Source organism: Hoplias malabaricus, chromosome 7, assembly GCF_029633855.1.
Source record: "Hoplias malabaricus isolate fHopMal1 chromosome 7, fHopMal1.hap1, whole genome shotgun sequence".
In the NCBI taxonomy this organism is placed as follows: domain Eukaryota; kingdom Metazoa; phylum Chordata; class Actinopteri; order Characiformes; family Erythrinidae; genus Hoplias; species Hoplias malabaricus.
Genome location: NC_089806.1, coordinates 9021061 through 9044691, shown reverse-complemented (window position 1 = coordinate 9044691; position 23631 = coordinate 9021061). Strand labels below are relative to the sequence as shown.

The window sequence follows — 23631 nt, the reverse complement described above, 5'->3', positions numbered from 1 at the left end:
GATACAATGAGGTGATTGCCTCATTGGGACCTGAAGGTTGTGGGTTCGATTCCCGCTCCGGGTGACTGTCTGTGAGGAGTGTGGTGTGTTCTCCCTGTGTCTGTGTGGGTTTCCTCCGGGTGACTGTCTGTGAGGAGCGTGGTGTGTTCTCCCTGTGTCCGCGTGGGTTCCCTCCGAGTGACTGTCTGTGAGGAGTGTGGTGTGTTCTCCCTGTGTCTGCGTGGGTTTCCTCCGGGTGACTGTCTGTGAGGAGTGTGGTGTGTTCTCCCTGTGTCTGTGTGGGTTTCCTCCGGGTGACTGTCTGTGAGGAGTGTGGTGTGTTCTCCCTGTGTCCGCGTGGGTTTCCTCCTGGTGACTGTCTGTGAGGAGTGTGGTGTGTTCTCCCTGTGTCCGCGTGGGTTTCCTCCGGGTGACTGTCTGTGAGGAGTGTGGTGTGTTCTCCCTGTGTCCGTGTGGGTTTCCTCCGGGTTACTATCTGTGAGGAGTGTGGTGTGTTCTCCCAGTGTCTGCGTGGGTTTCCTCCTGGTGACTGTCTGTGAGGAGTGTGGTGTGTTCTCCCTGTGTCTGCGTGGGTTTCCTCCGGGTGACTGTCTGTGAGGAGTGTGGTGTGTTCTCCCTGTGTCCGCGTGGGTTTCCTCCGGGTGATTGTCTGTGAGGAGTGTGGTGTGTTCTCCCTGTGTCTGCGTGGGTTTCCTCCGGGTGACTTTCTGTGAGGAGTGTGGTGTGTTCTCCCTGTGTCCGCGTGGGTGTGTGAGTGAGTGTGTGTGTTGCCCTGTGAAGGACTGGCACCCCCTCCAGGGTGTATTCCCGCCTTGTGCCCAATGATTCCAGGTAGGCTCTGGACCCACCGCGACCCTGAACTGGATAAGCGGTATGAACAGAAAATAACAGGTTTTCAACGATAATAAACTGTTAAGAAATGACAAAAATACTACTTCATCATTTTTGCTCAGGGCCAAATGTTGAATGGAAAGGAATCTGTCCAAAAATGCATTTTTTTTATCGTGTTAAAGAGTTCATGTACTAAATTTCCAACCTGCCCCATGTGTCCTCTTTATTGAAACCTCAAATATGGTCACCCTAGGTTTGGATATATTTGCTCGTTTTTTCCAGACGGAGACTAAACAGGGTCCTGAATGAAGGTTTTCCATTATAAAGAATAAAAGTCAATGATTAATTTCATCCATGCCTCAGTCTATACACTTTGCTCCACGGTGCATTTCTCCGTGTGGTCGCCTGGGGGCGCCCTCTTCACATAAATGGACACATCCAGCTGTAATCTTCCACTGCGAGGGAGAGGAAAAAGGTTTGTATTTGATTTTTGATTCTCATTGAACTGTGATAGTTAAACCACTGATATCGACCAAGGACTAATTAATGTTCCATAAACACTCACAGAAAACGTTTATTTTAGTCAATCATTTTAAACAACAGAGTATATTTTTATATATTGAAGTAACACTCATTATTTTATATTCTTAAGCTGTTATTACTTCATTTTATTACTAAGATGTTTTCTATTCAAGGTTCTGATGATGTCTGGTTGTTGACTGCAGCTGTTTACAGCATTATCTTCCAATGACGACGTCCTTCCAGAGACGGTTCTTATAAGTGTTTTATAACCCAGTGTAACAATGATGTTTACAAATTTCCATTTCTGTGTGTGTGTGTGTGTGTGTGCAGTGAGGGTGTCTGCAATCTAGAATGACTCCAGCTTTTATTCCTCCAGATGACCTGCATGGGACTAACGCACACACGCAGATGACCATCACTCCAAAGGAATGCAGCTAAAGTTTCCAGAAGTGTATCCCCCCCCTACACACACACACCCCCTCCTTACTCCAGGCCGTTACAAAGCCTATCAATCCGTGGCAGCTCTCCACAAACCACTGGATGTCGTAAGAGCTCGCACTAGTGAAACAGGAGTTGGGGCACAGCCCCCTATTAAGTAGCAGATTGTGGCGAGATTCTGCCCATTTGGAAACAGGCTTCCTATCTGGGACGTCCCTGGACGAAACCCCCCCTGCTCCTCCTCCAGAAACCATCACACTGCAGCGGGGCATCTCTGAAGAAACCTGTGCTTTTTCACAGTAACCACTAAAGCAAGACAGACAAGGGCTGTTACATCAGGTCAGAATCCTCTTGATTTTGTGAGACTCTGTGATGAATTAGTGATTGTTCTTTTCTTTCTTTCTTTCTTTGGACGCGGTCTAGGATTTGGTAAGTGCCGACTTGAGGGTGATGTTCTGTGCAGTGTTAGAGCTAATACTTTAATAAGAGCTGATATTATGTTGGGGATCTCTAAAGCTCTTTTAAATACTGGTGCTGAATATTTATGAGTCTTTATTATTTGCCGGTTCCTGGGTATTATATCAGTATTGTGTTACAGGACATCAAATAAATGAATGAACGAAGGTGTGAATGTATTACGACACTCACATGGACTTGGACTACGTGTGTTGGAGTCATTTATGAGTTAATTTTGTGTGATTTTCCACTGGAACGGGAGCTTTTTAAAGTAATTTAACGGTGTGTAAGAGTGGAGATGAGGGGTATTGTAGGTAAAAGAGTTTTTATTAGTGATTTTACGTGTTGAACGAGACTCTTAACTCTGTTAATATCTATAAAAAGTCTTTAATAATGAGTTCCATGTGAAATGTGGGGTGTTATTGCCGGATTATTTTTATGGCGTCTCTTGAAGCCGAGTCGGAGGTGTTTGGGGTTTAATTTGGATTTCCAGAACATTCCTCTTGGATTTCTTATCCACGTTTGTAGCTCTGTTCCAGCTCCAGACTCACCTACGGCAGGGGGGATGCGGATCAGTCGCATCCAGGTGCGTCAGTAGCTGGAACAGAATTAAAAATGTGAACTAGATTAAGGTCTGTGAGGAGTGGGCTGAAGTTGATAGAGATATAATACAGTGTTTGAGAGAGAGAGAGAGAGAGAGAGAGTACACAGAAGAACAGTTAAAGAGAGAAAATGTCATGGAAAGGAGAGAGAGAGGAAGAAAGGAATTCATAGAAGAGAGGAGACAAAAAAATGTTGAGAAAATGCTGAAAAATGTGATGAGAGAGAGGGAAAATGCAGAGAATGGACTAAACTCAGTTAGAGATATTCAGAGAGAGAAGGTGAAGAGAGTGAGGCATTGGGAGGTAAGATTGAGACTAAGAAAGAGGGAGGAGAAAGAGAGGAGATTGTGAGACAGATTGGAGTTGTTGGGACTAATGCAGGAATAGAGTGAGGTAAAGGGAGATGGATGGGGAGTGGATTTCACCTGGTGGCTTGTGATTTTCAGTCTGTAATGGACCTAGTGCTGTTAATAACTGCATGTGTTTGTGTTACAGAACATTCATGCGCTGCTGAGACAGACAGACATTAATGATGAAGATGAGGGCGAAAGTGGTGTCTGCCTTCATCACTCTGACACTGCTGTCATCTCTCAAAGCTCAGAGTCAAGGTAAAGAAATACTTATTTATCTCTCTTTCTTCTCTCCTTTTCCCCTCTCTTTCACTTTTCTAAAATATCTCTTTTAATTCTTATCTTTTCTCTCCCCCTCCACTCCCCGTCCCCCACCCCCACCCCGTCTGTGTCTCTCTGTGTATCTCCAACACTCCTAAAGTCTCCTAAAGTTAGTTTTGATTATATTTCTCTCTTAATTTCTCTCTATTATCTTTTTTTAATTACCCTTTATTCCTTCCATATTTGTGTTCTCTCTCTCTCTCTCTCTCTCTCTCTCTCTCTCTCTCTCTCTCTCACTCTCTTGCTCTCTCTCTCTCTCTGTCTCTCTCGCTCTCGCTCTCTCTCTCTCACTCTCTTGCTCTCTGTCTCTCTCTCTCTCTCTCTCTCTCTCTTGCTCTCTCTCTCTCTCTCTTGCTCTCTCTCTCTCTCTCTCTGTCTCTCTCACTCTCTCTCTCTCTCTCTGTCTGTCTCTCTCTCTCTCTCTCTCTCTCTGTCTCTCTCTCTCTCTCTCTCTCTCTCTCTCTCTCGCTCTCTCTCTCTCTCTCTCTCTCTCTCTCTCTCTGTCTCTCTCTCGCTCTCTCTCTCTCTCTCTGTCTCTCTCTCTCTTTCTCTCTGTCTCTCTCTCTCTCTCTCTCTCTCTCTCTCTCTCTCTCTCTCTCTCTAAACTTCGAATCTTAAATTTGTAAAGATTTGTTTTATTTTTAATTCTATTTTAAAATCTGTAATCATTTTTTTATTCCGTTTTTGGCTGAACTTTCTTTCCCAATTATTATTTGTTACCAATTCAATTCCACCCCCTCTTTAAGTCTCACACACACCCTAAAGACACCTGAGACCAACCCACCACTTCCTTTTTGACTGCAGCTAATGCAGTGCCACTGAATAGCTTAAAGCCCTGGAGGAAAACACAAACTACCCTGATCTGCCACAGATCTGTGCGGAGATATAGGGACAGCCAGTGAGTTTCTTTAAGACTCCCATCCTGGGATAGACGAGGCGTCACCGGGGATCTCCTCATGACTGGGTCAGCCCACTTGGGAGCACTCTTTATTCTATTTGTCTGTGCATATATTATACATTATTCAGTACTTGTGTCCTGTTGAATGAGTCATGAATTATACCTTTAAGACTCTCTGTTGTGAGGGGACCAATAGCTAAGGCTTATTTAGAGAAGAAAACCATACAAGCTGCTGTACCACTCTGCTACCAGCGGCGGCGTTGGGAGTAATCTACATCCTGCAAACAGGGTTGTAGTGTTTCATCTTGGCCACTAGGTGGAGGGAGTTCAGTACTGAGATTGATTTTTTTTAAAGCAATGAAAGGAATGAATAATTCAGTGTTAGAACATTATAATAAAACCGATGAGCTCATACGAAGAGCTGTCTATGTCTATTTTTGTGACCAGCAATCATATAAATATATATATTCAGAGTAAAGGATTATATTCCACAGCCCAGGACAGGTAATCTATATCATGTGGCAGATTTTTTTTTTGTACTCTCTGAAAAGGAAGGAAAAAAAAAATGTAAAGCTACGACTGGACTTTATCACAGTTGAGCTTCAAAATGAAGCATTGCTGGTGTTCAGTGGAAAGCAGGATGGAACATTTTACCGCTTTCATCCACGATCACGGTCCGGAGGCCAACTTTCCCCTTCATCTTTCTCCGTTCTTATGGAGCAGACTGACAAAATATGAGTTTCACAAATCATGGGTTTTTCAAAGAATAAAGCACACTTCCAGCATTTCTGACGTCTCCCTGTGAACAAAGGAGTCCTTTTGGTAATAATCAGGAACATCTGATGTATATGTGATTATGATTCCTCGGTCTGAAGCGTTGATCAGGCCTAAGGATGATGATAGTTATAAAAAAACAGTTCCATTGGTGATGGAGAGAAAGCTTCATTAATCTTTCTTCTAGGAACGAGAAAACGTGAGATGACTTAGTGAGTCATAGTGAAATACTGTCTCAACATTGCCTCCTATGGGTTAATGTTCTTCTATAAGGCTAATTCTCCATAAACAGGGATGGGCATAGCTATAAAAATATCGAATAAAGTAGGTTAATGTTTGTTTATTTAATAATAGATATGGCATTTGAATATGGCATATGCGGACTACTATAAAAAAAAAAGATATGTAGATGTTGTAGATGATTCCTCATAGGTCCATCATTCACCCATTCACCCACTCACTCTCACACAGCTTTTAAATAGCCAATCCACCATCCAACATGTGTTTACTGACTGTGGGATGACACTGGAGCACCCGGAGGGAGCACACCGAGGAAGAAAACCCAACACTCCTCACAGACAATGACCCGAAACAGTGATTGGACCCACAACCTCCGGGCCGTGGAGCTGTGTGGCAGTGACCCTCCCTGCTGTGCCACTCACTGTGCCACCATGCCTCTCTGTTTGAATTATATTAATCTAAAAAAAGCCTGTACATGGTAAAAACAAAAGCCCATCCCTCGTATTAAATACGTAAGTGTTGCTCTAAAATCACCCGCGATGAATGGCCTGCACTAATCTAGACAGTGAGTAATAAGGTCGTGTGTGTACGAGGAGCTGAAAGCTAGGGGTTGAGGATTTTGGGGCCCAATTGGAATCAGAAATGGAAGCCAGCACCAGAGTTGAGTTGGTCAACCAGGTTGGTGGATTTTATTTTTAAAATGTCCCTGCCCTGGTCAAGCTTTGGCTTTGGTCACCATTTGACTAGAGCCATGGCTTCACAGAATATTTTATTGTGATATTCTTAACCTACATGCACATTCACAGGCACAGGAAAAACACACAGCTGTACTCTGCCAGATCTGAGTACAACAAAACAACATACCAAGAATATCACTTTGAAATATTTGGGAGTATGTTCTAAGTGTAGTTCGTCTTGTACATGGAACCTACAAGTTGTTGCAAACAACTTTTCATGTACATGTGCATTGGACAGGTCCTGCCACTGTCTGTCCAATGTGACCAACAACCCGCTCCACCTAGATCCTTTTTGTTTGTTTTCTGTGTGTTTCGTTTCGCACATCAGTCGCCTCGTGTGTATCTTCGTTTGAGTCGTGTTGTTCGATATAACTGTGGAAAAGAACGTACACGAGTGTCGCTACTGACCTCGTGTATTCTTTTATGAGGTTTGCAATGGATTGTCATTCTAGTTTAAAACTGTGAGCGATATAAACCGACATGCTGTTTTCAATTGACACCTGTCCATTGTACAATCAATTTCTCCATATGTTTCATTGGAAACAGTTATACAGCAGTTCACCACAGTACGTTCAGCTGTGTTGGACTGGCTGCTGTGACTGCATGCAAACTGTGAAATACTTGGCATTGTTCGGGTCTTTGTGGACCCCTCGTTTTGGTCTGTGTGTGTGTGTGCTTGAGTTAGTCTGTGGCCTGTCTGCGGCCAGACGGCTCAAACAGATGTCATTTTGATCCAAAATGGCGTCGCTTCTTGTTTTTTCTTGTCGTTACTCCTCCCCAACAATGAACTTGCCAACTTCGGAAATGAAGTGTTGATCGTTGGGACCTCTGTGTATTCTTATCTGAAATACATTCTGTTTTTAATTTGTTCTCGACATTGATTGAGCTACCTTTCTTTCAGCTGTAATGTCTCCGTCGGATTTGAGGTTTAAAATTTTAAATGAGAACACGGTACAGATGACATGGAAGCTGCCCCCCACGAGGATAGAGGGCTTTAGAATACAAGTGCTGTCAGATACTGGTGAGTGGTCGTTCACGTTGGGTTTCAGCTTTGATTTAACAACCAAGTAACTTCTGACAATCTATTTGAAAGATGATTCAAGTCCGACTACATCTCATTGTTCTTGGTTCTGCTCTCACCGTAGATGTAACTGTGAAAGAGTTTACACTCCCTGCCTCTGTGACAAGAACATCCATCACAGACTTAACCCCTGATGTGGATTATGTAGTAACCATACTTTCATATTCTGGATCAGAAGAGAGTTTACCCATATCGGGTCAGATTACAAGTAAGTTGTGTGTTGGACGACTGTGTTCTGTGTTCTGTTCTTTTCTTTTGTTTTTTTTTATTGCACTTAATTAATTTTTATTCTTTGTTTGCTCCTAGTTCAGTCGAGTGGCTCTGACGGGAGTCCCAGAAGGCCTCAAGTTTCAGATGCAGTCAGTAAGTGCATCTGTCTTTTGTCTTTCATCCTCTTTTCTCTCTTTCACCACATTTTATATTCATGGCTTCCCTCAGCCTCTAGGCTCTTTCCACTCATGTGTCACCATTAGAAATGCTCCACTCTGTTTCACTACTCTGTGAGTCTTGATTTCGTTGAGCTTGTTAGTTTGGCTTGATAAAGTGAGTCACTCAGCGTCTGAGTTGGTGGGCCCCTCATGCCTGGCCTGAATAAAGCCAAGGTCACTGAAAAAGTCCAGAGAAGTGGAAATTGTTATAGCGTCTCCCTTTATGAGAACAGTGCGCTCTCCTCCTCCTCCTCCTCCTCAACGGATTCTTCACTTTTCCTTTCCTTCTCGAGACAGAGGGGACACACCAGCAGCTCCCACACCGATTAGTCATGTCGGGTTTAGTTAACTGTGAGAGTTTTCTCCTAAATATACCTGATCGGTCAAGACAAGGTTAGCATAACGTACAGATACTTGTATACCATGCAATTCCTACTGTGCACACTGCATGCATAAATAATCAGACCTCAAACCATGTCAACTAAGTCCTGTAAGTGTATAGCTCAGAGCTAACACAGCAGGAACTGCGAAGCCTGAAATTTGTCCATTTTAAGCAAAGCTGTTTGAGATTACTTTACAGCTCAACACAAGTAAAATATGTGATGATTTTGGCAGGCGGCATGCACAGTGGTGGCCATTCAGTGTAACAGGCTTTAATTATGTTCTGCTTTACTCTCACAACTCCAAGGCCAAATATAAGTATCTAATCATCCACACCGAACATGTTTTGCCTCATTGGCAAACTTTGAGGAAAAGGGAAAATTTTTGTAAATTTGTATAACTTTTGCCAAGCTTTTACTGTAATCAACAGCACTGACCAATAAGAACCACTCAAATGGTTTAAGAAAATATGAGAAATTAGACTCCATTTGGAAGCATACTGTACTAAGAGTTAACAGGCGAGGTGATTAAATGCTTAGGAATTTTTTCCAAATGGTGTGAGTGAGTCTGTTTGGGTTAGTGGGGAGTGAGCTCAGCAAACGCTACAAGACACTGGAAGTAATAATTACTCATTTAATTAAATAAGATATTGCACAGGAGAGAAATTTTTCTTTGCACACCGTCACCTGGAGGCTTTACAGTTTGAAATATCCCACACTTTTGTTCTCCAGCGAGAGCGTTCAATAGAAAGCTATTAATTACCTTGTGTGAAGCGGCGTAGCTTGGCTGTGGAACACAAGCAACACAGGGGTTCTCAGTTTTATAGATGGAGAGTTGGGCTTTTTTATAAGCAGGAAACAGGTTGAAATTGTTCATGGTCTGCTGAATTTGCTTTTCCATATGAGCTCCAGGGCCCATTCTGGAAACGTCTTTATTCAAGTGATTCTTCTGAGACTCGTAACTCAGGATAACACACTTCCACTCAAGAGCGGCCATTTTGTGGTGATCAGTCTGAGTTGTTCTGCAAGGGTTGATTATAAGGGATATTATATGTGTAGCAAAAAAGGTAATACACAGTGCACATCCAACACACATCTGTTGTTTTTTGGGCATGGCGTTGATGGACAGATTTGTACCATAATGCAGTGTGGTGAAATGTGGTAAAGTCTTTGCTAACACCAGGTTTACAGGAACGTTTATGTTTTTTAATCTCCTTTGTGACAGCGTATTTACTTTCTGTAGTTACGATGGAAAGAACAGTTTAGAACAACAGAATAATATATATTTTCTTTGTTTAGCAGATGGTTTTTTACACGAATCGACATTGCCATGCACTCTTCAGGATATTGCTCCATATAAACCATGAGGTTTTAATGATTGCATTCGTTTTTCCTTCTTTAAATGTGACCAATAACCTGCTCTTTCCCAGAATGTCCAGCCAGCGCAGTGGCTGACCTTGTGTTCCTGGTGGATGGCTCTTGGAGCGTGGGACGTGAGAATTTCAAGCACATTCGCAGCTTCATGTCAGCTGTGGCTGGAGCCTTACACATTGGAGAGGACAAAAGCAGGGTGGGAGTAGTTCAGTACAGCACAGACACCCGCACAGAATTCACCCTCGATCAGTATCTCAGACGAGCAGAGATTCTCCGGGCCATCAACAACCTGCCTTACAAAGGAGGAAACACCATGACTGGTATTTAACACATGTTTACACACACACACACACACTTGTTTTTGTGTTACAATTGAACAAGGACTTTGAATTGAACTTAAGCCATATGTGTTTGTTTATTAGATTTCTGGTTAAATATGCTATTAAATATTAAACCAAGGCAAACATATTATACATGCAATACTCCAGAAAGAAACATTGCTGCCTATGTGCAGTTAACTAAAGATCACGTGGAGAAAGGAAAAACACAGTGTTTTCCAGCATAAGAACCTTATCCCATCTGTGAAACATGGTGATGGTAGTGTCGTGGTTGGGGCCTGTTTTGCTTCATCTGGATCACCATGTCTTGGCGTCATTTATGGAACAATAAATTCTGAACTATACCAGCGGACTCTAAAGGAAAATGTCTGGACATCGGTCCATGAAATGAATCCGGGTCATGTAGCTATACAACAAGCCTAAGCACACATGTCCTTCTACCACAGAATGGTTAAAGAGGAACAAACTTCATGTTTTGCAATGACCAACAAACGTCCTGAACTTGTATTCCAAGGGCAGCTCATGTGAGGATACCCACCAATGTCCCAGAGCTGTTCTGTAAGCCACAATGGGCTTAAAGTCCTCATAGCCCCTGTGCAGCATTGATTTTTTGTTTATTTTGTTTTTGTTTATTGGGGAATGATCCAACGTTACATGCATGTGTAGTGGCAAATGTATGAGAACATACCACACAAATATAAAATGTAAAATTGGATCATTCCTAAATAAATCAATAATCAAGGAGTAGGTTGTTGTCTCATTTGCTTAACTTGATATAATTTTATAACTAAAGTGTAAAAATATGATGATTTACTGGTTCATATTCACGCAGAAATATAATAACCTCTCATAGTTGTAGCATTTTTCTGTTTTCCCTACAGTGTCAGGCAATTTGTGCCTGTAAAATGCATGAGAACAGAAACAGCTCACTCATTTATGCAAAACCATGCGTGATATTTGATTTTAATTGCTCTTGAATATCCGCTGGGCCCTTGAGCCAATTACTCTGTCAAATCTGATGATGGTGAAGGAGTCACCTGCAGAGGAAATGTATTCCGTCTCATTTATGAAAGATTGATAAAAAAAGACTGAAGACTTCAGCAAAAAGTCAGATCAAATATACATTTTTTTTTATCATCCACACACAAGTGCACACGTGTACAAAGGCCTACGCACACAGTGTGATTTCTTTCTGTGCTATCAGGCAGATTGTGTTGTGTAATAGCAAGTCAGTTTTGGGCTGTCTCATTTGATCTCATGGCGACTCTCAGCCAAACGCTGAGCCAAAAGACACTCATAGCCTTAACCTCCCTCTACACAGATACTGCACTATCCACATGATTGTTGTGGCTTTCTTCAGACATGCGGTTCAAATCTGATTTGTAAGCCCATCTATATTGAGCAGTAAAGATTGTCTTCAGTTTGAACGACCATCAAAATGAATCAGTGTATGGAGTCATTTTTTTCTTGTGTTAAAATGTAGTATAAATTATGTGCATTATCGTTTATGTTTATAAGACATACTACTACTACTAATAATAATAATATTTCACACTTATATAGTGCCTAAGGTTTCTTTACAATGTTTGGGGGAAATAATACAAGTTTTAGAGAGTTTTTCTATATGTTTATTTGATGTTGTCTCTATAGGTGATGCCTTGGACTATCTGCACAAGAATATTTTCACTGAAACTGCTGGCGCCAGGAGCGGATTCCCCAGGGTTGTTGTGGTGATCACGGACGGAAAATCACAGGACCCAGTTGAGGGCTATGCTAAAAAACTGAGGAACAGTGGGGTTGAGATATTCACTTTGGGTAAGCCTCTTTTTTATAAAACGTCTCGGAGCATTAGGGAATTCCATGCTCCTCGGTACTCACACTTCACACTTTCCGCAAGGAATCGTGAAAACCTTGAGCAGTCAAAGACAAATCAAATGGTTATAGAAGAGTTTGTCCTCAGGACTATCATAGTTTCCTACATGAAAGGAAAAATAAGCTCCTTCCAAATGTTTTCCATTGACCTAACCTCCTTATTTCAAAAGGACTGAATGGCACACCATTAATCCAGCTGGATTTGCTTTGAAAAGTGGGAAATGATAAGCCGCTGCTTGGTTTCACGTGTTTATAGAGTACAACTAGTTTGAGGCGTTTGTTACAGCTGTGGAACCTGAAAGAAGTTAGTCACGTTTGATGGTTTTCACATGCCGTAAATTCAAAGTTCTTTACAAGAAGCACTTGAGAGTTACAGGTGTTGACGTTTAAAACATAAACGAGTAAACTCCTTGACTTTGGCAAAAGATCAGAATCAAGACAATTGTGTGTTTTTATTTTTTCCTGATTTTTATATGGCCCCATGTGCTATATGTTTAACATGTGTTTTTTCTTCCTTTGCCAATTAGGGATCAAAGAAGCGGATGAAGAAGAGTTAAAGCAAATGGCTTCCACGCCGTACAGTACACATATTTATACTGTGCCCAACTTTGATCTGATTAAGAATGTGCAGAAGTCCCTAACCACACAAGTGTGTGCTGGAATAGAAGACCAGCTAAGCTCTCTGGCCAGCGGCGACGAAGGTAAAAAAAGAGATTAAATCAGAAGAATCTCATGAACTTGTTGTTGTATTTCACTCAGTTGCATGTAGCTGGCTGTATGTAGTTCACAGAGTGGCACTTTCAATGTGTTATAAAAATCTAAACCACATACATTTTAAACAATGGTGATAGCTAGATTATATGTAAATTATGAAATAACTATATAGAACCTCAATGGACGATCACTAAAAGAATCAATGGACTCATGAATGTGTATTTTCATTCCCTTCTCACTGGTGCAGTGGTGGAGCCAGCCTCAAACCTCCAGGTAACAGAGATGGCCTCTAAATCCATGCGTGTCACGTGGGATGCGTCTCCAGGTGAAGTGACGGGTTATAAACTACAGCTGGTCCCAATGTTGGCAGGAAGCAAGAGGCAGGACCTTTATGTGGGTCCCACTCAAACCTTTGTGAACGTGAGAGATTTGACCCCAGACACTGAGTATGAAATCAGCCTGTTTGCCTTGAAGGGCCTGAACCCCAGCGAGCCAGTCATAGCCATGGAAAAGACCCAGCCTGTCAAAGTCTCAGTGGGTGAGTGCAGAGTATAACACATGTACATACCTTCCACTCGTGCAAAACTGACAGGCAGCACTGTTGATAGTGCTGTGATCTTTTCTTCTGAGAGATCTCAATAAACTCTTAAATGGATAGATGTATTTATTTTTTTTTTAATGCTTAAGAATAATTTGCAGTGCATGTCTGTTTGTAAAGGACATGCCGCATATCAAATGCTAAACCAATGCTTTGTCTTTCTAGAATGTTCTCTCGGTGTGGATGTCCAGGCCGACGTTGTCCTATTGGTCGATGGGTCGTACAGTATTGGCCTGGCCAATTTTGCAAAAGTGAGAGCTTTTCTAGAGGTGTTGGTCAATTCATTTGACATTGGGCCGAGGAAGGTTCAGATCAGCCTGGTGCAGTACAGCAGAGACCCACACACTGAGTTTTATCTGAACACACACAGTGATAACAGCGCAGTGGTTAAAGCTGTAAGGACGTTCCCATATAGAGGCGGTTCCACCAACACCGGCAGAGCCATGACCTATGTGAGGGAGAAAATCTTCATCCCGGCCCGAGGAGCTCGGCCCAACGTCCCGCGAGTGACGATCCTCATCACTGACGGAAAATCTTCAGATGCCTTCAAAGATCCGGCCACCAGACTGAGGAACAGTGATGTGGAGATATTTGCTGTTGGAGTGAAAGATGCTGTGAGGTCAGAACTGGAGGCTATTGCAAACCCACCTGTGGAAACCCATGTCTACACTGTGGATGACTTTGATGCCTTCGAGAGGATTTCCAAAGAACTCACACAGTCCATCTGTCTGCGCATTGAGCAGGAGCTCTTGAACATCATCAAGAGAAGTGAGTAGACCCTGTTTAGTTATGGTAGTGAAAGTCTGAATTCATCATAAGTTATTTTAGGGTCAGTTTCCTAGATCCAGATCAAGTCTAGACAGTAAGCCTTTTATGGTGGTGATTCATCATTGCTAGTTCAAATTAGTCCATAACTAGGCTTCATCCACGTCTGGGAAACCTGGTTAAACTTTCAGCCTGATACTAACCTGGCCCGAGGTCCACTTTCAGCATTCAGGATTTTCCTACTAGTTTATAGCATTTTACCTAATGCATTTTGATAAATTAGAAACAGTTGCATCCAAATACCAGCCATGTGTCAGAGTCTCTGAAACAGTGGCATAATTTATAGTATTTCAAAGCAAAAGTTTGACCATAGCTAAAGAAACATATGGTTAGCCCTCTGCTGTTATGCTTTTCTGTTCACATTTAAACTCAGACTAATAGAAACAGACAGGAATCTTTGAGCCATATGGTAATAATTATGCATGTCACAAAAAAGAATCTAAATATTCATCTCGTGTGCTTTTTTGTTCTTTCTGACTAGATAAAAATGTGGTACACACATGTAAAGACAAATGACTGGTGCATGTTGCAGTGTATTTGCCAAATCTTAGTCACTCTGTATTACAAAGCTAGAGAGTTATTCATCTATGCCAGCGTATTATGCAACTAGCAGACGTCTCTTCTCAACATTATATAAAGCTTATATAATGGTAATTTACGGTGAATGTAGCTTATTAAAAGGCTTATAGGAGGTGGTTACTTCTGACAGTTTGACTGAGGCCTCGTTTTGTGAATCGTCACTGTGTTCCAGGACTGATCCCACCCAAGTCCCTGAGCTTTTCTGAAATCACCTCCAGAAGCTTTCGGGCCTCGTGGGACACAGATGCGGTCAATGTCGAGTCCTATCTGGTCAAGTACAAGCCTGACACTGATCCAAATGCAAGCTACACCTCTGTTTCGGTACCAGGGAGCACCACCACAACAACGTTAGTGCATCTGACCCCACTGACCAAATATGAAGTCAATGTCTATGCCCAGTATGATAAAGGGGAGAGTTTTCCTCTCACCGGCTATGAGACTACACTAGAAGGTCAGTTCTTTTTTTTTTTTATAAATGTTTCCTTTGACTGTTTATGCTGTAGATGATTTAGGTGTTTAATGAGTAAAGATTCTGTAGCATTTGCAATGGAACCAATAAGCAAATCTGATTTGTGTATTTGGGACATGTTTAGAGAAAACCCTAACTCTGACTCAAAGCAATCAGATTATGTACAACAGCAGTATAAAATAAAGTCAATCATTTTGTGGTCAGATATATCATAGCTGTCCAATGAAAACAACAATTTTAGTTTACTCCATCTTTTGAACACAGCAGCTTCACATTTTTGTAAAAGCGATGTCATGAATGAACCAATAGAAATGCTCCAAAATGACGTAGAATAAAACCACTTTACATTGATTTAATGCCATTCTCCCACTCAAAAGTGTCTTTTCTTTGTCCTTTTTGCCACAGAACAAGGAACTGTACGTAACCTCCGGGTGTCTGAGGAAACCACAGACAGTTTTCGTGTGTCTTGGGCAGCCGCGCCAGGCCCTGTGGTCAGATATAGACTGACCTACGTTCCAGTGAGCGGTGACAGCCCTGCACTCGAGACAACCACAGTGGGCACTGAAACCAGCATCGTCCTCCAGCAGCTTTTTCCCCTCACCACCTACAGAGTGAGTGTGGCAGCAGAATACCCATCAGCCACTGGAGCGCAGATGCACATTGATGGCACCACTAAAGAAGGTGAGTGGCACAGTGGGATAGACGTGATGCGTATTTTCCCCTCGTAATCATTTTATGTGCCTGATGTCCCGCAGGTTAAAAAATTCCAGCCACAATGGCATATCATTAAACATTCAGGAAGCACCTCCAGCGTTTGGGGAATTTTCCCAGTGAGAGACACAAAGCACAAGGAGATACATGACTAACGTAGCTTTTAGATGGGAACTTATTTGTGTGTTTTTTGTTAATTGTACTATGATATTCAACTTTGCAATACTCATATTGCAGAAGGCTGTAAAATGCAAATATGACTGTGATCAATAATGATGCATTTTGTTGTGTGCTTTATATTGATCAAAAATAATAAGGGCCCGTGTTTAACCACATTACATTATTATTAATTCACTAACGTTAGTGTTCTCCCTGTGTCCGTGTGGGTTTCCTCCGGGTGCTCCGATTTCCTCCCACGGTCCAAAAACACAAGTTGGTAGGTGGATTGGCGATTCAAAAGTGAATGTGTGAGTGTGTGTTGCCCGGTGAAGGACTGGCGCCCCCTCCAGGGGGTGTTCCCGCCTTCACCCTCAGTGATTCCACGTGGTCTCTGGACTCACCGTGACCCTGAACTGGATAAGGGTCACAGATAATGAATGAATGCAAATTTAAATGCTATATTAGTATTTTGTTCATGCCATACAGCCCTAATTGCTGACAAAATGTGTCAATTAGCACAGTGTGTCTTTAAAACTTGGTCAGAGAAGTCAGCACTAGTTTTAACTCCAAGCGTGGGACGTTTGGCTGTGGTATGTTCACTGAGGGACATAACACACATGGGTTTAGATGTTCCTCTGTGGGAGGCTCCAGGTGATGAAACGTTACCCAGGAAATGATCACACTTGTTAACACGGGAGCCAGCTCTCAGGGGGAAGCAGACGGAAATAAACAATATTGATGTCCATTCTCCAAGGCAACAGAATTCCAAACAACTGCTATCACGGCCCGATGCAGCTAGTGTCTATGGTCCAGCTGCTCCTAACAGGGCGCTTTCACCAATACAGCTGTGATAATTTCAGCCTCTGTTAAAGGCAGCAGACGTATCCCAGGGTATGACTTCGCTGAACATTTTGTCCAACTCTCATTTCATAATGTTTAGACTTTCTCCATATTGTGTACAAGGGAAAAACGTTTTCAGCTTGCCTTTACTGATTCCTCAAGGTTTGAGAATTTTGACATGGATAAACACTTCTTCATTCTTCTATGTATTGTTTGCTCAAGAAATCATAAAACACTTTGGGAAACATTCTGATCGTATCTAACGGTAGAACAGTATTTGATTAGGTCCACTGACACCACTAAATACAAGAACCTGTGTTTGTGTCCAGCGGCACGTGACGCTGTCCATCAAAAACATATGTGAATTGGAAATCCAAGAATATTTAATCAAAGATTATCCTGTCCTCAGGTTTCTTGTTCTAATTATACCCAATAATGGACCAGTATTACAGTTTTTCGCCCTACGTTTTCTCTTTGGTGTTGGTTATTTGACCTCATGTACACTTGGTAACCACTTATCTTAGAGCATGAATGCAAACAAGTGCAGTTAACGCAATAGCAATGCTTATATGTGCTATGTTTGTGACTTGCAGCTATAGGCTCCCCTCGGAACCTGAGGGTGTTTGACGAGACACTGTCCTCCATGCGTGTTGCTTGGGAGGCAGCTCCAGGCAGAGTACAGCAGTATGTGGTGTCCTACCAGCCTTCAGATGGTGGAGAAATGATGGAGGTGCCAGTGAATGGACAGAACACTGAATCCCTGCTCAAAAACCTGCAGCCCGACACTGAATACCAGCTGTCTGTCAGAGCTCAATACTCCTCTGGTCTTGGTCAGCCACTGGAGGGTACTGGCAGCACTCTGGAAGGTGAGTGATGCATGTTCACAGTGTGTATATGTGGTTCCCCCCTAACCAAGATGAAATGTGGTGTACGGAGAATGGCAACTTTCCCTTTGTACAAGTTTGTGTCTAAAAGATTACACATGTCATCTGCACTTCCTTAAGGAGCGTTTGATGCTGTCAGTTCCAGAGACAAGATGCTTTCAACTTGAATAATTTCTTTTGGAACAATATTGTCTCACAGTTGCACTAATTTTCCTTTTTTTTTCCGAAGTATCAAGCACTGCTTGTTTTCGGTTTTTGAGGTGTTGACATTGTCTTAGACAGGAGTTCAAAACAAACTGAGCCATCTGGAGACTCCATGGCAGAGCCTGACCCTCAAGGCAAGCCTCTAGGGACTCAACATCAAAAACATAGCTGCGGGACCTCCTAAATGACATAACCAGAAACAAATATATAGCTGTTTGGTTTAGCCTTGGTGTTAACTTGGATGTCAGTGAACCGTGGTATCAGATTGAAGGTCAGATTTCAGAGTTGACAGACAGGGTCAAAAGGGGCAAGGGCCTGAGAGGTTGATTGGCAGTGGAGCTTATAGGCCATCTGCTATATTTAAAGCAAACAGTGGGTGTGAGGCCAACTGTGACAACAATTTCCTCCTTAGATCTGCAAAGATGTGTTTGTTTTCTAAAGTTTAATGCACTTCATTAATACTAAAAGCTATTGAAGCTAACTTGTTATTGGAAGCATGTAAACTACTCAACCGAACGACTGATTTCTGCCACTGTTGGGAGCGAGCCTCTGTTTTCTTTCAAGTGCGAGAGCCCAGGAGTGAGGAGCGTGGAGCAGAACTATTTTTGCTTCATTCCTTTCCATCTCTGTATTGTTTTTGCCTTGTTTACTCAGTGCTCTTATTTCTTTTTTCTAGTTGCGTGGTTTTGCTCTGTTTAGCCTTATTTTAGTTCCTGTCCTTAGACATAAGAAGATTACAGAAAACTGGGTTGTTATATTTCACAGTTTGTGAGCACTATTCATATTCGTACCTTTAATTAGAGAACATAATTGTAACTTATTCTATTATAATTGTAGATTTTTAAATTGTTTTTAAATTTAAAGAGTTCTCCGCCCCGTTTCATCTCCAGGACTTTTATTATGTTTTTTATATGACACACTTCTATAGTTCTATAGTGAAAATGTACAAATATTCCCATCTCCTTCTGGAGAAAAGAATGTAACGTACCTTTAGGGAACACAACTGGACTTTAACAGCACTGATGTATCTTTAAAGGGACATTTGCACTGTTTGTAGCTTTAGTGACTAATAATGTACCTCTACCGTACCTTTTTTTTGAGAGTGTAGGAGCTTCAGAACCCCTAATGCTAATGTGCTAATGAAATATTACTTTCACAACATGTTCCTGTTAAGTCCCTATTTTTATTTTAAATTAAAGTAGAGGAAAATAAGCCTCTAACTCTCAAACCTCGGAAGGGTTAACAGAAGATAAATCTCCCAAAAATACTGAAATGCATTTGTTTGGGCCATCCCTAGTCCTGGCTGATTGACTTCATTCGGTGTGAAGGAAGAATTTCTTGTGTAAATTATATTTTTTGCCAGATTGTTGCTTCAAGTGCTTTTGGTTTATCCTGACTGGAGGGAGGTTGTGTGTGTGTTCGGGGGGGCGTGGATGGGTAAAAGGCTATTTCTTGAACTTGTACTCATTGTCCTTGCTAGTGCTGCACCCACAGCTGAACTCTGGCTTGGGTGGAGTAGTGGGAATTTGGCCTGGCCTGGCCTTGCCTTGTGTAGAAATGTGCATGTGTGTGTGTGTGTGTGTGTGAGGTGATGGTAGTGGTGGTGAAAGGGGGATGGTTTGTGGTTATGAGTCATTTTCTCCTGGTGCGGCATTACCTTGTGAAGACTTGCTCGGAATGCAGCAGACCTGTCCTCCATCACCGTCTGATTGCACCGCTGCCGACAGTCTGGCCTTTCTCCTGCCTTAAACTGTTTGTTTAACTGCATGGAAGCGATTGGACCAGTGGCCATCGAATCCCTTTGATTATGACATATGTGTGATATTACCGCCTTCCTTCATCCATTGACAAACAGAGTAAGTGCTGGGCTGGGCGCTCTCACAGATGCTTACACAATCCAGTAAACATGCAGCTGCTGGAAGAGAGATACTTTAAAATGGCAACAGGAACGACTTGGTTTGCTTGAGAGATGCTTTCAAAAATCAGGCTTCCACGCCTTGCTGGGAGAAATAAGTTGAGGCTATGACGTACTTCAGCCCTCCCTAGCTGTTCGGATAATAGTGGTTGTTTTAGTGGGGATTTGACCTTTAACCCTAGAGCATTGTTAAGGTTCACTGAAAGAAGGACCAGAGGCATCCACACTGGAGAGGTGCAGGATACAAATATGTGCTAAGAGAATAACATTGGATCCATTAATGCTCTCTTGGCAACACACACTTATCAACTCCCTTAAGTACTTGCCCTGTGGAATAAGAGGCCTTATGTTGTTTTTTACTTCTGTCCTCACCTTGCTAAACATGGGAAAAGTCTGCCAAATCGCTCTGGAGAGACTGCAGAAATCACTTCAGGATCCCAGTTACAATAGGAGGAAGAAAAAGTCAAGTTTGTGGAGATGTTTGTGATGACCCTAATACTCATCCTTGTATGGGAACTTTCTTGAGCCGAAGGGTCATTTCGACAATGTACAATAACAGAGTAATGAAACAAATGACTTATATTATCTGTGCGGTGAAGACTGTGGTGTGAGCTACACCTGAACAAGTCTAAGTTTCTCTAGCAGTTTTCTGATATTAGTCTTTAACCTTAGGATTTGGTTGAAACACCAGTCTCGGGAGCTCAAAGCTACTAGGAGTCTAGAAGATTTTGCAGAGAAAAACCCTCACCAAATCATTGCTGATGGTTCTGGGTGATTTCTCTGAGCTTCGGGAGAAGATATGACTTGCTTTGGATGATAAGGAGTACATCATTTCACCAAGAAAATATCACTGAATTTCCTAAAAACCGAATCAGTCTCCAAAGACTCCTGACCATGGCCAAAACATTGTACATAGTCATTTTGTTCAACACCAACAAGACACCTCACATTGACACTGTGTGGTGAAACGGTTTCTGTTTTATTTGAATTTAAAATTTGGAGAGGAATGGAATCAAATCTAGAGAAATCTAGAGATGTTACTCTATTAGAAACTCAGAGGGCCAAAGCATATGGGATGTGTTACCTGTGGAACACTTCAAAGCAGAGAGAGAGAGAGATTTTTCCAAAGGGAAACCTGATTTTTTTTGACTACCTGTCTCACAAAGTGAAAAGGAGATTGGTGAAAAAATGTGATTGGAAATGGAAATTAGATCTCAATCAGTTTGATCAGAGAGGGCAATGGTGCGCTCAAGGTGGCTTCCCCCAACATTTATTGCATTTCTCAGAGCATTTAATGTGCCAAAGTTGGGCTTTACTCCCTGCCTTTTAACCCTAGGGATGTAATTAAAACAAATGCTGCATGCATTTTCAGCACATACACTTTCCTGTGGTCAGCTCATGGGGGTTGACCTCAAAAACGCATTATTGCTGCTGCTGCAAATAGTTCCAGAGGCTTAGCGTTGTGAGTTTGTGTGTGTGTGTGTGTGTGTTTGAGTTCCATAAAGTACTACAAGGGCAGCTTGACTTTTTAAAGCAAGCAGTGTCTGAAGTAGGTCACAGCGACCTTCCACAGATTTCAAGGTCATTTTGAACATCTTGTACAAAATACCTAAAGTACCACATGACTGGCAAAGACTAACAGATCATTTTAAGGGAGTAAATAGATTGGTAAAAGTGTTCACCATTTTCCATGTGTTTTATCAGCCATCATGTTTGTAGTGTCCTATGTTTGCTTCTTCAATTTTGTGCTGAAGCCACAAGGCTAATGCACCTAACCAGCCATGGAAACAGAAATAAAGAGAAATGTGTGTAAGTTTGATTTTTTGATTTTTAGGACATGTTGTTCTGCCTAAGTATGCAGTTACTAAAGACACAAAGAGGGAAACAGTGTGGGAAGTTGGCTTAGAAACGTGGTCTTGAAGGGTGTCTGAGAAGAGTGTCAAAGGGTTGGCCATGTTGATCAGTTTTGCCAAATGAAAAAAATGGCCACAGGATTACTGGCAGGAATGTGGCATAATTTATCCCTCTCTCTGCCTCCAAACCCACACTTTTGAAGCTTTGAAAGAGTGAAAAATGAAGTCTCTTTAAGCTGGCAGCTGTGCACTAGTCTGTGTGCGCTGCTGCTGCTGCATATGTGCAGTAAAAATAAGGAAATTAACATTACGCCAGAGCAGGAATGACGGCTACAGTGTAAAAATTGCATGATTATTTTTGGCCACTGTAGCTGGAAATATTGGGTTGGACATCAGATATAGCTTGCTTGCTGTTCTTTAATTAAACACATGCTTAAAGTAAATCTAGCTCCCATATTCCAGTTTGAAAAACAAAAAAAACTTTCTTCCATGTATTTTAAACTATAAAAGAAGTCACATCTTTGAGTTTAGTGGCGGACTCTTTCAGTTTCTGACCAGCACAGGCAAGAACTGGAGGAAAAATGAACTTCAAAAGAGAAGGCCTCCTCCTATACTAGCTCTACTGCCAGGCAAGTCCTTTAGCCACTTGTGCCGTCATGTGAGAACATATTGAATCTATTCAGCTAGTTAGCTCATTAGCAGCTGTGGCTGAATGGACGTTTCTGTAGGACACTCAGCATTTGTCATACTGGAGCTCTTTACCCATGAATCTGGAAAAGAAAACGTTGCTATTAAGTTGTGAGGAAGACGGCTAGTTTGAATGTGTATGTATTATAATTTAAGGAGGCATACACAGTTTTCTATCCATGTATAGGGTGACCAGATCTGGGGGGGGGGGGGGGCGGGAGACTACTGACGTGCAGTTTGACCAATTAAATGTTTACAGAGAAGGTTATCGACCAATAACGGTAGCTCTACAGTCAGACCGTCCAATCAGAATATTTTAGGCTACTTCACTACTCAAGCGAACCAATCGGAGTAGGGGAGGGCGGGACTAGTTTGTGAACAAGACGCTTCTCGAAGTTCTATGTAAGCTCTAGAAAAACAAAATGGCGGACGTTTGTGAAATTCTGCCTGGACATTTTTTGAAGTCTAAAAAAGAGGACATGTCCGGGTAAAAGAGGATGTCTTGTCACCTTATCCATGTAGGTATTTGTTCCAAATTGTATTAAGTAGAAACTCTCATTTTGTAAAGAAGGTTAAAGCCTTATAGCATGGTGAAATAATGACGTTACACAAGCATGAGTAAAAGTAATCACATTAAATAAGAGCATGTGTCAAATGCTGTATATGTAAATGGGCATATTTTATTCAGCCTCACAACTGGATCCACCATGATCTAAGCTACTTGGACTTTTATTGATAATCTCAGTACATTACCAGGTAGAACAGCATATTTTGTTTCTGAACTGATGTCATACATTGAGGCCACACACCCTGATATTTTCCGTCCATTACACCATATACTGGATATGTAGAGCAGATGTTTGAAGGAAAGGGAAAAAAAATCTGATAGACTTCTGTTTACAAAACCATATGGCAATGCGTCTGTAATCAGTGTGTATGTAAGTCTAGTACTGTATGCTAACAGTGTTGATCAGAACAGGGATTTTTCTGTGCAGGTACTTTGACCTAGCTATCATGTTTGTCTGACTTGTATAGAAACAAATACTTAATGGAATGTTTGTGTCCACAGCTCCCAAATGTAATTGATTTGACAACATGTGTTTGGTTTTAAAAGTTTGCTTGTTTGACATAGGCCTAATAGAATTCTGATAAAATAATATTTGCTTTAATATTTGTTTAGCTGTTTTGATTTTTCAGCTGCAACTAATGCATTTCTAATAAACCTCTAACTACTAACTGATTTGTGTGGCTGTGTTTTGTTTCCCTCTCTACAGAACTTGGGTCTCCCCGAGACCTGATAACCAGTGATGTGACGGACAGCAGCTTTATGGTGTCTTGGTCTGCAGCCCCAGGTCGAGTAAGGCAGTATCGTGTGCGCTGGAAGTCGCTGTTCAGCGACGAAGCTGGAGAGAAGGTGGTTCCAGGAGATGTGACTAGCACTCTGTTGGAGGGTTTGAACCCAGAGACACAGTACCACGTGTCTGTCTTCGCATCTTACGGCCTTGGGGAAGGAGAACCGCTAGTGGGAGAGGAGACCACCGACAGTATGTT

At 42.0% G+C, this 23631-nt stretch overlaps 1 protein-coding gene across 4 annotated transcripts in view; it reads left to right on the top strand.

Moving 5' to 3' along the window:
- Window positions 1-2003: 2003 nt before the first annotated feature.
- col12a1b (collagen, type XII, alpha 1b) overlaps window positions 2004-23631 on the top strand; it is a 78096-nt gene continuing 56468 nt past the window's right edge. For 3 of the 4 annotated variants that reach the window (XM_066678002.1, XM_066678001.1, XM_066678003.1), the window contains exons 1-14: window positions 2004-2130; window positions 3345-3457; window positions 7071-7190; window positions 7315-7458; window positions 7557-7613; window positions 9489-9752; window positions 11421-11585; window positions 12170-12343; window positions 12604-12894; window positions 13120-13722; window positions 14531-14809; window positions 15233-15508; window positions 17131-17403; window positions 23355-23624. In XM_066678002.1, coding sequence (XP_066534099.1) covers window positions 3379-3457; window positions 7071-7190; window positions 7315-7458; window positions 7557-7613; window positions 9489-9752; window positions 11421-11585; window positions 12170-12343; window positions 12604-12894; window positions 13120-13722; window positions 14531-14809; window positions 15233-15508; window positions 17131-17403; window positions 23355-23624 — 2995 coding nt within the window. In that variant the 5' untranslated portion in view covers window positions 2004-2130; window positions 3345-3378. The remainder of the gene's footprint in view (window positions 2131-3344; window positions 3458-7070; window positions 7191-7314; window positions 7459-7556; window positions 7614-9488; window positions 9753-11420; window positions 11586-12169; window positions 12344-12603; window positions 12895-13119; window positions 13723-14530; window positions 14810-15232; window positions 15509-17130; window positions 17404-23354; window positions 23625-23631) is intronic. The other variant, XM_066678005.1, reaches the window with a different exon arrangement.